At 36.2% G+C, this 15420-nt stretch overlaps 5 protein-coding genes across 6 annotated transcripts; 3 read left to right on the top strand and 2 right to left on the bottom strand.

Moving 5' to 3' along the window:
* Window positions 1-692: 692 nt before the first annotated feature.
* Window positions 693-1082, top strand: LOC104824593 (putative BTB/POZ domain-containing protein At2g40450). Its single transcript, XM_010556688.1, has one exon. The coding sequence runs from the start codon at window positions 693-695 to the stop codon at window positions 1080-1082; it is 390 nt and encodes a 129-aa protein (XP_010554990.1).
* Window positions 1083-2102: 1020 nt separating this feature from the next.
* LOC104824348 (putative BTB/POZ domain-containing protein At2g40440) lies at window positions 2103-3086 on the top strand. Its single transcript, XM_010556397.1, has 3 exons — window positions 2103-2126; window positions 2222-2358; window positions 2547-3086. Exons 2-3 carry the CDS (start codon window positions 2230-2232, stop codon window positions 3042-3044), a joined length of 627 nt encoding a protein of 208 aa, XP_010554699.1. The 5' UTR covers window positions 2103-2126; window positions 2222-2229; the 3' UTR covers window positions 3045-3086.
* Window positions 3087-4144: 1058 nt separating this feature from the next.
* Window positions 4145-4810, bottom strand: LOC104824592 (probable alkaline/neutral invertase F). The gene is made up of 3 exons (XM_010556687.1): window positions 4614-4810; window positions 4283-4512; window positions 4145-4193 (listed from the first exon to the last, which is right to left on the bottom strand). Exons 1-3 carry the CDS (start codon window positions 4707-4709, stop codon window positions 4145-4147), a joined length of 375 nt encoding a protein of 124 aa, XP_010554989.1. The 5' UTR covers window positions 4710-4810.
* A 10-nt stretch (window positions 4811-4820) lies between these two features.
* LOC104824590 lies at window positions 4821-6131 on the bottom strand. The gene is made up of 3 exons (XM_010556686.1): window positions 5858-6131; window positions 5067-5198; window positions 4821-4910 (listed from the first exon to the last, which is right to left on the bottom strand). The coding sequence occupies exons 1-3, from the start codon at window positions 5936-5938 to the stop codon at window positions 4821-4823; spliced, it is 303 nt and encodes a 100-aa protein (XP_010554988.1). The 5' UTR covers window positions 5939-6131.
* Window positions 6132-11913: 5782 nt separating this feature from the next.
* Window positions 11914-15404, top strand: LOC104824347 (uncharacterized protein At2g40430). 2 transcript variants are annotated; one of them, XM_010556396.1, is made up of 13 exons: window positions 11914-12021; window positions 12276-12508; window positions 13082-13251; window positions 13337-13385; window positions 13494-13519; window positions 13631-13714; window positions 13801-13911; window positions 14041-14123; window positions 14215-14334; window positions 14427-14549; window positions 14634-14700; window positions 14791-14867; window positions 15151-15404. In XM_010556396.1, the coding sequence occupies exons 2-13, from the start codon at window positions 12340-12342 to the stop codon at window positions 15158-15160; spliced, it is 1089 nt and encodes a 362-aa protein (XP_010554698.1). In that variant the 5' UTR covers window positions 11914-12021; window positions 12276-12339; the 3' UTR covers window positions 15161-15404. The 2 variants fall into 2 exon arrangements, with proteins under 2 accessions (XP_010554698.1, XP_010554697.1); XM_010556395.1 differs by lacking the exon at window positions 15151-15404 and adding an exon at window positions 15021-15084.
* Window positions 15405-15420: the final 16 nt, after the last annotated feature.

Here is a 15420-nt window from a genome sequence, read left to right as displayed (position 1 = left end):
AACATGAGGCCTAACAATTACTGGGCCCAATACGGCCATTTCAGGCCCATTTTTGAAACCGTCACGATTGGACAACAGTTTTTAGTTCCAAGTACAACCCTTTGTTTCTAAATCGTAATAAGGGGCTCTGCTGTTCTAGGGTTCCATTTATATTTGTCTTTTTTTTTTGTCGGATTTTGTTATTTTATTTTTACAAACTTACAATCATTTGGTATTGACAACCGGTCTTGGTTCGATTCAATTTTTATTTGTATTTTTTAAAAAACATTAAAATTCAAAGAAATTTAGTTATGATGATTCATTTTCCTATTATTTTCGTAGTAAACTCAAATTCAGAATGTCTAAAAACAATTGGTAACTTCAATACGCTAAAACTCTTTTGTCAAAACACGTCGAACTTTTCCGTAAAACTCCTCGGATTCTTCATTTTCCAACGTTTTCCCAAAAAAAAAAAAAGTAAATGCAGAGAGGCTATTTGACCGTACATCTTCTCCATTAATATTGGGTAAGTAGCACTTCCCCATAAATCCAGCAAATTCGGATTATCTTCCGACAGCGAAAACCGATAGCTTGTTTTAGGGTTCTGTATCCATTGTTTTTGCTTATTTATTTACTCTTTGCTTGCTGCGAAAGACCAAGTCCATTTTCTGAGAAACTTGTCGGTTTTCTTTGTACAGAATATATAAAAAAAAATGGCGAGCGAGACAGACTTTGACGTTTTCTGCGGTCCTTTGTTCAAGGCCCGCCAAGAACTAGAGGCTTTTATCGAATATCTCTGCGGCTCCTTGCCCGATGACAAGCTTAAGCTTCACGTCCGCTTTCTCTATCTCTCCTCGTACAAATACGATATTCCGTATCTGCAAGACGTGTGCAGGACCCACCTCATATCCAACCTGAATTCCTCGAATGCCCTCGACGTTCTCGAACTCTCCGGCGTCTTTTCGGACGGCTCTCTCCGCAGAACGTCGATGGATTTCGCCGTCGGCCATGCGAGGGAGATTGCGTTTTCCGCCGAGTTCAAGGAGTTTGTCGAGAGGAGCCCTGGCCTTGCCGTGGATATCATGCAGGCTTCTTTTAAGTGATACCAGAAATATATATATGAGGTGTTACATTGACATTAATATATTCAATAACAAAAAAAAAAATTAATATATTGTTGGTCGGTGTGGTGAAACACATTTTTTATAATTACGGAATTCCAACACTGACCGCAACAGAATTAACCCTAATGACGATGCACGAGTGAGTATAAAAAAAATGGTCATTTTTAACAATTTTCCAAAATATATATAAAAAAAATCACGATCTGATCAAATAGTTATGGGTCGTTGCTTGTAATTGTAACAAGATACCGACTCTCTGTGAGGTGGCTCTAATGGGCCTTAATGAGACCATTCAGGCCCATTTGTAAGATCGTCACGGATATTGGGAAAGACCTGTTATACCCGCAGTTCTTTGTAATGCCAATAAATCAAACAAATTCAGAATATCCTTTGCTTTTGCTTCATTAGTCCCTTTGCTTGTTGAGAAAACGCCGGTCGATTTTCTGACAATCTTTTCGCTTTTGTTTGCAGTGTAGAAAATGGCAACATTGGTTGGCCCATTGTGCGGTTGATACATATATATGTATATATATATTCTCTCCGTTTTCTCAAGGGCAACATCGCTTTTGTTTTTCTGAAATTCTCTCCGTTTTCTTCTTCCAGTTCTAGAAAAATGGCTGAACAGACCAACATTTGAGGGGGGGGGGGGGCTGCTATTTCGGGGTTTCGTTCATATTTGACTTTCATTTCGGATTTAGTTGTTTTATTTTTATAAAATTATAATGTTTTGATTTGATTTGATTTGATTTGATTTTCATTTGTATTCTTATAAAACTATTAAATTCCGAAGAAATTTAGTCGTCGTTCATTTTCCAATCTTTTTTAATTTGAAATTAAATTCAAATTTAGATTGTCAACTGTTTCTGTAGAACTCCTCGGATTCTTAGGGTTTTTTTTTCCTTAAGTAGTGAATGCAAGAAGACTATTTGACCATACATCCTCTCTATTAATATTGGGTACGTAGCAGCTTGCCTGTAAATCAAGCAAATTCAGATCATCTACTGACAGAGATATTATTCTGGGGTTCTCTATCCTCAGTCTTTGCTTCGTTTCTCCGTTTGCTTGTCGAGAAAATGCCTGTCGATTTTCTGAGAAAACCTTTTCCCTTTTCTTTGCAGAGTACGAAATGGCGGCAGCGTCTAACTTTGACGTTTTCTTTGGTGCCTTGTTCGAGGCCTTCCAGGAAAATAGGCACGTCGATATCAAGCTCAAGTCCGGAGACGGCACGATCGTCAATGCCCACAAAATTTTCCTGGTATCTTCTATAACCATCGGTTGGTCCACTGTGCGGTTGATATATATATATATCACTGTGTTATTTGGGATTAAGTAATGAGGGTTCTTATTGTATTATTGTTTGCTATTCGGTTTAGGTTTGCTTATCTTGATTTATGTTTTGCATGAACTGACATGTGTTTTTTGGGTTTGTTGTATATTATATAGTCGGCTAGATCGAAGGTGTTTAGGGTTATGTTGGAAGCAGACGAATGCAAGACTTCGAGAGACGAGACGATCACTCTCTCTGAGCTCAAGCACAAAGAGTTAGAGGCTCTTCTTGAGTTTCTGTACAAGGGCTCCTTGACTGCTGACAAGCTGAAACTTCACGTTCGCCCTCTCTATCTAGCTGCGGACAAGTATGATATCCCGTATCTTCAGGACGTATGCCGGAACCACCTCATATCGAACCTAAATTCGTCAAGTGCTCTCGACATGCTCGAGCTCTCTTCCGTGTTGTCGGATGACGCTCTCAACAAATCGGCGTTGGATTTTGTCAAAAAGAACATTAAGGATATTGCTGTTTTGTCCGAGTTCGATTCTTTCGTCGAGAGGAACCCTAAACTTACCGTGGAGTTTATCAAGGAGTTGACTGCTGGACGGTGCGGTTGGTGCGGCAGGGACTCCGGGGGGGCTAGACTTACGACGCATGCAGTTATTTGGTGAAACAAATATATATTTAAGAAGATTAAAATTGACTAGAAATGATTATGAAGATTATTGAGAGAAATTAAAGATATAAATTCAATTAACAAGTAATGATAATTGGGTCAATTATATCTTGATTTATTTATTTCTATCATATGTTATTTTTTTCTTTAATTATTTTGTAGTTATTTTGTAGCAATAAAATTGTTTCGTTCTTTTTTCTTTTGTTTTTTTTTTTAATTTCATTTTCGCAGTTTTTTTTTCAATATTATTTGACCCAACTTGGGTAAATGGCTGGCTCTCGGTGTTGAGCTGGAGAGGTAACCTCTCAGATTAGAGAGGGGAGCATAATTGGTCCCGGGCCAAATAGTCTATACGAGGCTAGTTAGGCTTAGGCCGCAAAGAGTAACAAACCTGACAACTGCTTTTAGCAGAACTGATATTATAAGTTTCAATTTAATTCTGTTCAATTTTTAGAGGATCCGTTTCCGGGTTGGCTCGTGGAGTTGTACCGACATTAGGATAAGTGTTGATTACAGTATCGTATCGAACTAAGTGTCGTGCGGGAGACAGATGGTGGATCAGGATTCAGGACATGGTGCAGATGTCTGTCTTGTTCATGCATCGATCTTTCCAGGCTTTCTGGAATGGTTTTGCTCACGTGAAACACTTTCCCGTGTCTTCTTCTATGCGGTTTTCGTGATGGCTTTTTGTATTTCTGAAGCATCTCAACGGCTATAATTTGACGTCACAGTTACGTGTGTGCATGTGTACACAATGTGATTTTACCATGGGCACCAACTTCTTATAATGCATCGTACAAGAGCCGTAACTAAAGTAAAATTTTTTTCATCATATATATTTTATTATTGTGTATACTAAAATTGAATCTTAGGTCATTAATCTAACGGGTCCATTGCTGTATACACACACGTGTGTTTCTGGCTGCGTAAAATAATAATGGATCTTTAGGTAGATCTTTTATATTCACTTGTGAAAATTTTATGAATGCTGTGCACATAGGAACTTGATTCTACGTACATTTGCACTGCCAATGAAATTAATAAGGGTAATTTTCAAGTACTTAATGACTATTTGGGGAAACATACAATTGATTTTCATTGATTATATCTTACAAACATTTGATTTTGGAAACAAAAATTTAACCTACAAATTAATAGAAAAAACAAACAAACAAACAAACAAACGATAGTTAGAAAAATGATAATATATATATATATATATATATATTAAACCGTGAAGTTCTCGTGTGTGAGTATTCCTCTGTCTTGTACCGGTATATGTCGTTCAACTGCTGGAAATCCAGCCAGAAGTAGCTTCGCATGTGGAAGCTGAGCGCGTGGGGGCTTTTCACGATTCGCTCCATGAATTCGTTGCCCTCGGTATCGTGTTTGAGCATGGACAGTGCTGCACGTAGGGCCATGAAGAAGAGGGCTTGGATCTCGATCGGGTATCCGTACACACCCTGTGTAAAAGAGAGAAGGAGAAAGTTTGCATTCGATGTCAGAATCGAACCCTCAACGAAACGATATATGATTATATGCAAGGAAATGAAGGTTTTTTTACCATTCTTCGATCGATCATGCAGCATCCATCGGCGCAGAGCAATGTCGGGAAGGTATCAAACCCTTCTGACAGACACAGAGATAGTATGAGTCTCATTCCCTTTTGACATTCTGGTGTCTCGGCCAGGGACAAATCCCCGGTGGATTTCGTGTAGGCACGGAGAAGAATGATCCACCAGAACCCGGAGTCAACAGGAGCCACCCGAAGTTAGGGTTTGACGGAGACGAGCAATCCCTGCTGATTCTTTTCTGAGAATACATTTATCATGAAACCCTTTTCTAGGGTTTCTACTGTAACCTGCAAAGTAAAGCTCAAATCAAGAAACATCGTCGATGGATGAACCGAATATATATATATATATATATATATATATATATATATGATCATAATTAATTACATTTTTTATTATATGCTTTGGTAGTTGTGGGTATATTATATATATGTATATCATACCATGGGAAATGGATCGGCTTGCCCGCTTGAAGAAGATTGCTCCGCTTCAATCTCTTCGTTGATATTTTCTACTTTCTGCTTAAGTTCTTGGATATATTTGGAAGCATCCACTATGATTGATGTTTCGTTCACCTACCATACGCAAACATTCATTTCGCAACATAGTTTTAGTTTCAAAACCCGAATTGCGTCCACTACATATATATATATATATGGATTATGCTTAGTGGAGAATCATGTATACAATTAGCAGTGATGAAGAAAAGGAAGGCATTACATACACACACAAAGAACAAGGACCAAAAACATGTATGACTGTGCATGCGATCCTTAAGATCACTGATGTTTTCTCCCATTTAATAATTTTTGTTTTTACTTTTCTTACAGCAAAAATCAGTGAAAAAACGGAAAAATAAATTAGAAGAAATATCAAAATTAAGGCCAGTGGTTACTTAGACGAAATGTCTTTAACACCCACATCGATTTAAAAAAAAATCAAATGACAGGAGGATAAATTAGAAGAAATATCAAAATCAAGGAGCACCTAACTTTTGTCTTGGTAAAAAAGAAAGTAGAAACGCAAAAATTTGATCATGTAAAGAAATAAAGATCTAAATCAAGCACGTATGTTACTATGTAACGATCAATATATATACACATATAGCCGGAAGGAAGTATATATACGCACACAAAGGAGTTTATCAAATTGATCGGTCCAATTCAATGGAAGAAGAAACAAAGGAAAAGAAAAGAGAAGGGTTTTATAAGAGGTGAAGAAAGAAATTAATTACAGCATGAGAGTGAGTGATTGAGCGAAGCAATTGAATCTTCTCATGAAGAGAGGAACCTCTCTTGTGCTCCCTTGAAACCATTCTTAACTCGTATAGAGGAATTGTATATGCGTTTGTGTGTGTGTATATATATATTCACACACACACACATATATATATATATGTGTGTGTGTGTGTGTGTGTGTTTGAGGCTCTATATAGAGATCTGAGATATAACGCTTATAGGATGCTCTTCGCCTCACATGACTGCCATTGTCTCTTGATCGTTACAAAATATAATATACGGACAACTGCGAATTGTATCTCGTGAATTACTTGATTGCCTCTATGTCTTATAATATGCGATATATTCTATATAATATCCGAATGGATATTATTTTTTTTTCCAAAATAAATGTATTTTACATGTTATCTCTGTCTCTACCTACCAAAATAATGAGAATACGCAATTGATGTCCAGTTCATTTTTTTTTACTGTCTATCTATATGTTGCTATATATGTTTAGAAAGACCTAAGTAGTTCTCAAATATCATTTGATGGGTTTGCTTAGTTGCATGGCTTGTAGTTCATAGAATGTAACACTTTTTCTACATATTATGGAGTGTTTTTCAAATTGAAAGATGTTATAGTAAGTATACTGTATATTATTAATCATGACAACACCATTGGATAAACACGTAATCACCAATCTCACATCAACGAGATTTCACTTTTGCAAGAGTTAAAAAGAGAGATATTTTGACCCAGTTGCGTATATTATAGCTTTTACATATGATTTTTAACTAAGAACAAATGGCCCAATATATTTTTAAAAAAAAATTAAAAAAGAAAGGAAAGGAATCATGAGCTCGTGATGGCAAGAAGCTGAGTTAGAAATCATGTAAGTAGGAGGAGAGAGAGAGACAGAGAGAGAGAGAGAGAGAGAGAGAGAGAGAGAGAGATGAAGCATCGAAAGAAGCAAAGGAGGGGATAAAAGCAAACAAAAGAATGTTAGTTGTGATTTTGGAATGCCTCCAAACACTCCTCACGGGGATCTTTATGAATACTACTCTCCTCTTTCTCTCTCTCTCTTTCACCTATATATCCATCACCTCCTTGTCCCGTCTCTCTCTCTCTCTCTCCATCTCTAAATTCCGTGTATATGCGTGTGTATGTATATATACACACGTATGTGTGCGTGCGTGCATATTGTATAGGCAAAAATACATGTTTACTTATTTATATACACACACCGGTGTATGGATTCATGTCTTTTCGAACACATAGACAACCAAATATTATATACTGCAACTTCTTATATATATGGAATAGTGAGGTGCATTCATTTCCTCTAGTTTTCACCGAGAAAGAAAGACAAGATATACGATGTATACATGTATACAAAGACATACCTGCAAAGAGTATATATGAACGTATGTATACACATAAATATACATATACTACGCGAGTTGAAGTATATGGATCATTTGGCGCCAAGCTTGGTAGCATATATATACAGCATTGTCTATATTCCACACGGACAAAGAAACGTACCCACCAATTCACATGTGTGCCGATTAATCATCACAACCAAACAATAACTCTACATGCACAAACCCTCCTTCAACACCCTTCTCTCCTTGTCTATGATCCTCTTTAGGCCTCCTAGACATATCATATACTCTTGTTTCACCTTTACAGTCTGTCTTTATACTTAACCATCAATCAAACCGATTTATAAACAAAATAAGAAATTAGGGTTTTCCCTATATTTGGCGAAAACTCCATGTATCCTCAATCAAATAGGGCAACAGCCGATGTTACGAACGAAATCGTATACCTAGTTTTGGTCTAGATAGAGTCTCACGTTTAAAGAAAACGCCGGATGTTTATATATAGCCATGGTTATCGTGTAACCAGATAGAAAAATGGTTCACAAATATTCGAATGAAATATTTTCGCACGGATGGATTATGAGATACTGATGCAAAATTTTGAGGTGAAAAGTTTGTAACGATGAAATATATAATTGTACTTAGAATGAAACACATCGACATGTGATAGGATGTATACTTCGGTACCACGGTTTCGACCCACTTGAACTCGTGGAGCGGAAGTATCTATACATTTGCATTTAAATATATATATATGTGTATATATATATATATATGTATGTGTGTATATATATATATATATATATATGTGTGCGTGTGTATACATGTTTTATCTAAAAAATATATACACTATAATTCAACATTGTTTTCCTTAGTGATTAAAACACCTTGTAAATATTAACCACTTGTGCGAAACTGTGGCTCGGTTCGAGAATTGACATACGGAGAACCTCACTTCAATCCCCTGTTGTCCATTGAGTGAGACTGAATACTTATCGATATTTGATTATACTCCGGAAATTAAATAAATAGATATTTGAAAATAGTGTGGACAAAAGAACAAAATCAACAGATCAGCAATCATTTTGTCGTCTTCATATTTCTTGAAATTATTTCATTTACTTGTCACCTTTTTTTTTGCTGGTTATTTATATATTTTGTTTACTAGTATCATATATCCACCTATCGTGTCCCATATATATACAATATACATATATGATCAAGTATATCACTTTCTTTATTTTCATAATAGAACTGTTAGAATTGACCATTATCCCAATAATTATTCATTCATAAAATAATTGGGACAAGGTTCATGGAGTTATAAAATATTTCGTGGAAATAACGTAAACCCGCACTAAAATGTATGTGGAAAATACGACCCGAAGAGGAATTTCATCTGACACGGTTTGATATCATATTTTAAGTGTGTGTGTATATATATATGCCGAGTAGTTGCAGAGACGTCTGTATAGATACAGTATATACTTGTGTGTGTACTGTTATATACCCATATGTTTGTGATGTATTTGCCTTGTAGGTCGATCGATCTATTTGATATAAGAATCGAGTTAGTATGATTTAATTATAACTATCTTGAAAAAAATATGATAATGATTTAAATATCGTTAGATATCACTTAATCGGTCGGATGCTCGATATTGGTATCTGGTAGATATCCAATATATATATATATATATATTGATACTTGTGTTTTATGAAATAAAAATTTAAAAATAGTCGATTAATCGGATTAAGATAATAGACCAACTTTTTTCACCGATGTGATTTATATGATTTATATTAGCCGCCAGAAAGAATCGGAGATTAGGAATATTTTCTATGGCATATTATTGTTTTTATTCGCGTGTTTTATTATGTTGGAAAAAATGTGTCCTGCGAGATTCTTTTTTTGCTTAAAACCAAAAAGAAGAAAAAAAACACTATAACGTGAAAATAAGAAAATCATGGACAACTAATCTTCGAGTGAAAAGCAATCGAATCAGACATCATATTAATTTTGGAAATTTTGTCCTAAATAATTATGGCTGTTATTTGCTGACGTGTACGCGTTTTGCTGTCCACTTTTATTTGAGCATAGTATTAAATATTAAATAAAAATGACGCAACAAAAAATCTGAAGTAGTAGTACGTGCCACCAATCATATATCATATGCTACAGTGATCGCATGAGACGCAGAATGAATGATGATTTGTTCCACATTTTTAATTCAGTTTAATTTTATTCCAGAATAAATATATATGTTAGTGTGTACATGTATCGACCCTTGCATACTTAACCACTTTTTAAATCGAAAAACTTTGTCGTTGTTATATACATATTATAATATATATATATATATACATATACATATCACGAATCCAAATTCTTCATAGACTTTTCATTGTCCTAATCAATATATACACACTCTCGTTTTTTTCAACAATCCTATATATATTCAATACGGTACAACTTTTTAAACTCAACAACAAATAGTTTCAATTTCTTTTTTCTTTTTGAGAAAAATGTACTTCCAAAATGATCATAGTTGTATGGATACAAGGCCTCAAATGAACAGATTCAAAAAACGTGAAAACGGACGAATACTTGCAGATTTAGATTACCTTATATTTCTTATTCGAAATTATCTCTGTAACTAAATTAACAAATCTTGCTAGATTTTTTTTATAAAAAAAACTTGCATGGTTCAACGCCCATGTTGCTTGACTAGAGGAAAATGTATAAACATTTAAGTACCACATATATAGATATGATATTATACACGCATATGTACCGATGGACTGCAGACACGTATTTAATGTACATAAATTAATTTGTACGATGATAATTTTAATTAATCTGATAGGCTGTAGGAGTAATCTATGATAATGTAAGAGTTCAGACATGATATTGAAGATCTTGTGACTTGCTAAGCCAAAACTCACGTGAGTTGCACTCCGGGAAAGTACATTCACATGCATATTTTGACGATATAATAAAACAAAAAAAAATTCTATTAATCTCTAAAGTTGAGAAATAAATGCTTTTGTTGCCCCTTTGAGGCGGAGAGAGAAAGAGACAAGTTTCGTGTTGGCAACTCAAGCTCGTCTCCTTCGGACATTAACACACACACACACATATATATACATATATATATATACATATATATATATATATATCAATGTATCACACGGTAACTTGTTTTAAGGGTTTTGCATACGAAAAGCTTGAAAAAGGGATCTATATAAAACATCCAAATTGAATTACGAAGTTACTTCGCCACATCGTGGTTCGTATGAAAACAATAAAATCAAGAATTTGTTGAAAAAAACAAAAGAAAATCGATACGTCTATACAAGAACCTCAATCTCTCGTGCACGTTAAACCATCTGTCGTGCTATTCATATATTCTTTTATTATATATATAAGCCTTTTGTATGACGAACCATCAATGCTGCCACCAAAGCTTGAAGCAAACTACTGTAATGGGATGCGGTCTATGTGTGTGTGTATATATATATGTATTAGCATTATTCATAATTTCTCTAGATGGATTGTGGATTTTTTTTTCGGTTATATGAAAATAGAAATGGTTATCATTAAAACCATATAACTAGTCCGAGTGATGTTGACATCGGGTAAAATATTTAAGAGACTATATAAAATTAATGAAAGTAATAGAAGGGTCACTATCAACATTTGATTCTAATGGCTACAAAGAGCTAAGTTGTCCTCGTTTTACCAAAGAAAAAAAAAACTTTTTTTTGTGTTAAAAAGGTTCCTATTTTCAAAACAAATAATATATATATACACACACACATATATATATATATATATATATATATATATATAGTTACAACAAAAAAACGTAAAGGTCTCGTGTTTGCGACAGCTATATCTCTTTTGTCTTCTCCTCGATTGAATTATATTCCCTTTTCCGAACAAATAATCCGCGCGGCGTATCATTTTACCGTCACATCTTTTACAAGCATATACACAATCATGATTCAAAAAAAAACAATAAATGAAAATCCAGTATATATATGTACGTGTAAATTACCCATTGGTCCAATCTCCTATGTATTCGGAAAAAAAAAGGATTTCGGTGGTAACTAGTTTACGTTAATAAAACTGCAGGATTTCACCATTTTATGACATGCTATGGACTTTTTTTTATGCTTCTTCCCTGATGTCTTATTAATAAACAACGATGTCTAGTAACCGATGATACGGATAACTTGTCCGTCCATGTCACGTAGATGTTCGAGGACGGGTTATTTAATTAAACTCCAAGATTTGCATGGACCATACGTGAATCCGCAGGGAACCAAAAGGACAAAATAATATTGCACCTATTCTATAAGAATGTACAAAAATAATATGTTGTAGTCAGGGTTTAGCATTCCTTCTACCCCACTCCTCGTGAATGTGACAAGAGAATCATCGAAAATTAGGTCACGGGGGCGGTTTTTGCTATCAAACATCACACGCACATATATTTATAATATATATTTTTTTATTATTTCCATTGTGATAATATTCTAAAAGAAAGAAGATCCCCAATCATGCACATCGTATATACTTTTATATAAAAACGCGTAAAAGAATAACAAATATGGGTTTTTGGGCTATGGGCCCAATGGGCTTAAGACCCGCTAAGTTTTAATTTGTATTTTGCCCTAATCTATCATTGTTTCTCATCCTCCCTTTGTCAGCGTCTTTTCCCTCTGCTTCTTCACCCTCTACCATCGACTACCACCGTGAGGTGTGAGTCTCCTCCGTTGTTCAGGTATACTCTTTGTCTCCCTCCTCCCTCTACACTTGATTTCACGCTTGTGGGTTCGGATTGGGAATTGAATTGTGACTTGCTATGGTTCTCAATCACGACGATAGAATCAAACTTGGTTCAGTTCACGTTCTAGGAATTTATTTCTCTCTCTTAATGGCATCGAGATCAGTCTGTAATTTCTCCAGGCTCATGCCTCGTGCTGCGATGGCTTTGATGGCTTTGCTAATTCCTTCTAATTTTTTGATGTATCGCAGAAATTGTTACGACACCAAAAGTTCAATTGTGTGATTTACCCCTCTGCGCCGCCGAGAGAGCGAGATGGGGAAGAGGGCGAAGAGTTCAAGGAAAGGGAAGAAAGCATGGAGGGCAAACATAAGCACGGAGGACATAGAGGATTTCTACGAGAAAACAACCAAAGACGCTCTCTCCGGCGGCAATCTCTCCGCTGCTCCCACGGAGGAGCTCTTTCACGTCGACAAATCCCGAGGTTTTTGTTTCTTCTGTCTCCGTTTATCCTTTTAGTTTTTGGGTTCTCTCGGGTTGTGTGGGTTTAGGTCTTATAGTTCTCTCGTGGTTCAAATCGATTGTTGTTTGTGATTCCTTTATTTTTCTTTGGGGTGCCTACAAGCTGCAAAATATTCAACCTTTTCAGAGATTTGGTCTCGTAAAGTATGAATTTTGTCTTGCTATCATCTCTTGAGATGCATGTCTCAGTTCTGAAGTTTCTGGAGGAAGAACTGGGAAAATCTAAGCATATGTGTTTAGGGATATAAGTTATCTGGTTGCTTATAGATTAGAGCAGAGATCGGAATATTGGACTGGATTGGAACTGACCTTATACTTATGATCGAGCCAGATTGGCCATTTTCTGTGTGAAGACAAAATAAAAGTAGCAAATCATTCCTTCCTACAAGTTGGAGAGTATCCCTTGTTTTGGGTGGGTTATCTCGTATTTGAACAACATACCAAAGAAGTTAACTTTCTTCGGTTCTCGTATTCTAGAGCTTCTACAGATTGATTTGCAAATGAAAAGTATTTTATTTTTTACATATGATGTCAGATCTTTCGGTGAAGCGGAAGATTGAGAAACATAGGGTGAAGGTTCTCCGATGTGATAGCATTTTGCAGAAAAACCCCTTTGTTCAGGCAGTGCCATCATCTAAGCCAAAGGCGAAGAAAAATGAGAAGACATCTGTCAAAGCAACTGAACCACCCAAAGAAGTTGAAAAGGTTAGGTATCGATCACTAACAAGTAAGATGGTTTTATTGTAATGATTTGTGAAGCTTATATTCTTAATGTTTTCCTATGTTGTAGGTTAATGGCGACGATTCTGGAATGGCGGACTTGTGGGGTGATGGCCAAGGTCTGTTTGGTGTAATCTTTCTATTTGTAGATCGTTTCTTACATTCGTTGTTTATATCTCTTCCATGATATCATTTTTGAAAAAGAGTTCTTTGGCAACATCTTGCAGGGGAACAAAAGAATTATTCTAGAAAGGTAACCCTGGTTTGCCATTATTGTTTGATTTTTCTTCTGTTCTTGTAGCTGAAAAATTAGTTAGTTTTAGACGAAAGCTTACCCTATTTACTGGAATCACACGTTATACAGGCGTCAAAACCTTCGATTATTCCTCCTGCTGTAGAAGTTGAACCTGCAGGATGTTCATACAACCCTTCATTTGACAGTCACCAGGTGATGGATGCTATGAACGATGGCTCTTGTAAGCGAGCTTATTTACTGGTTAATGTGCTCATTCTGTACTTATTATTCCTTTCCAGGATGTGTTGGCTGAAGCAGTTGCTCAAGAAATGCAGAAAGTCTACAAGGTGGAGTTGGGGCCAGAGCCTGTTCCTTTGACCATTGAAGGAGAAAAAATTACTGAAGAAGATGTGAGTATCAGTCAACTGTATTATTTAACTTATTGCGTTGTTGATTTTCTGCAACCTTAAAGAACATGTCCACTCACACTTTCAACTGACCACTCGCTGCTGTTGTTGCTGTTGCTGTTGCTATCTCAGAGGTACTTTCTAGAAGTGGACAATGGTAGTGATGGGGAAGATGATGCAGATGATGAGAACAAGGGAACCGAGTCAGAGAAAAGGTGAGGCTTCTTATAATGACAGTTACGGTTTGTTTGCACATATCGCAGTTAAAGAGTCGGATCCCATGTTTCCTAAATAATTCTGCTGCAGGCTTTTGAAAACAAAGAGGGTAACCCGTGTGGAATTGAACAAGCGAAGTAGACAAAAAGAACAACAAAAGAAGGAATCCGAGGAAAAGAAGAAAACTGAGATATCGAAAGAAATTGACAGGTTTAATGATTTCCAATCCTGATGTGCATGGATATACAAACGCACAAAAGAACATGTTCTTACGGCTGTTTTCGCTTATTTCCTTTATGTAGTTTGCCGAGCATCTTACAAGAAATAGCCAACGAAGATGAGGAAAAACAGAAGAGACATCTACGGCGAGTCATTGCTAAGCAGGAAATACTAAAGACACGTCCTCCTCGGCTGGGAAAACACAAGTATGAAAAAGCTCCTTATGCCTTGTACAATTTCTCTATGTTGGTTTATGCTTTCAATTTTCGATGTGGGGATCTGTGTTTCAGATTTGAGCCTGCTCCAGTTCAAGTCCTGTTATCCGAAGAAGTCACCGGATCACTTCGCAAGCTAAAGGTATATACTTTTTTTTTTCTTCTCCTCCATTCTCTGATTTCTCGGCCCGGAAAGAAGAAACTAAAAGAATCCCCCTTCCTATGGGGATAGGCATGTTGCACACTTGCGAGGGACCGGTTCAAGAGCTTGGAGAAACGAGGACTGATCGTCCCGACAAAGAACACAAGGTTACTTCTCCTCCATTCTCTGATTTCTCGGCCCGGAAAGAAGAAACTAAAAGAATCCCCCTTCCTATGGGGATAGGCATGTTGCACACTTGCGAGGGACCGGTTCAAGAGCTTGGAGAAACGAGGACTGATCGTCCCGACAAAGAACACAAGGTTAGTCAATTCAGGTCTTGTAACAAAACCAGACTTCCATACCCACTGAGACATGAACATGAAGAACAAAGTAGCTTAGCTTATATGCTCACTTTGATTCTACAAATTCTGACGGTCGTGTTTCAAACAGGAAGAACTAGAAGCAGTTTTCACTTGCCAGAAGGAAGCCTCTGTCTTCGTACGACAAACCGCAGAGACATTTCCCATCGGTTCATATACTTTTGAGCAGATTTGCTAATGGTTGAATTTTCATTGCATGTTTACTGAAACTCACTTCAACAATTTTATTTCTTGCAACCACAAATTTCGATGCATCTTTTAATGTATGTGATCAAGTGAAACTATTTCGTTCAAATGAGAAAAAGGGTCCAACAATTTCCAACACATACATAAATACATT

This window comes from Tarenaya hassleriana, unplaced genomic scaffold, assembly GCF_000463585.1.
Source record: "Tarenaya hassleriana unplaced genomic scaffold, ASM46358v1 Cleome4, whole genome shotgun sequence".
NCBI lineage: Eukaryota > Viridiplantae > Streptophyta > Magnoliopsida > Brassicales > Cleomaceae > Tarenaya > Tarenaya hassleriana.
This window is presented reverse-complemented; position numbering and strand designations above follow the sequence as displayed.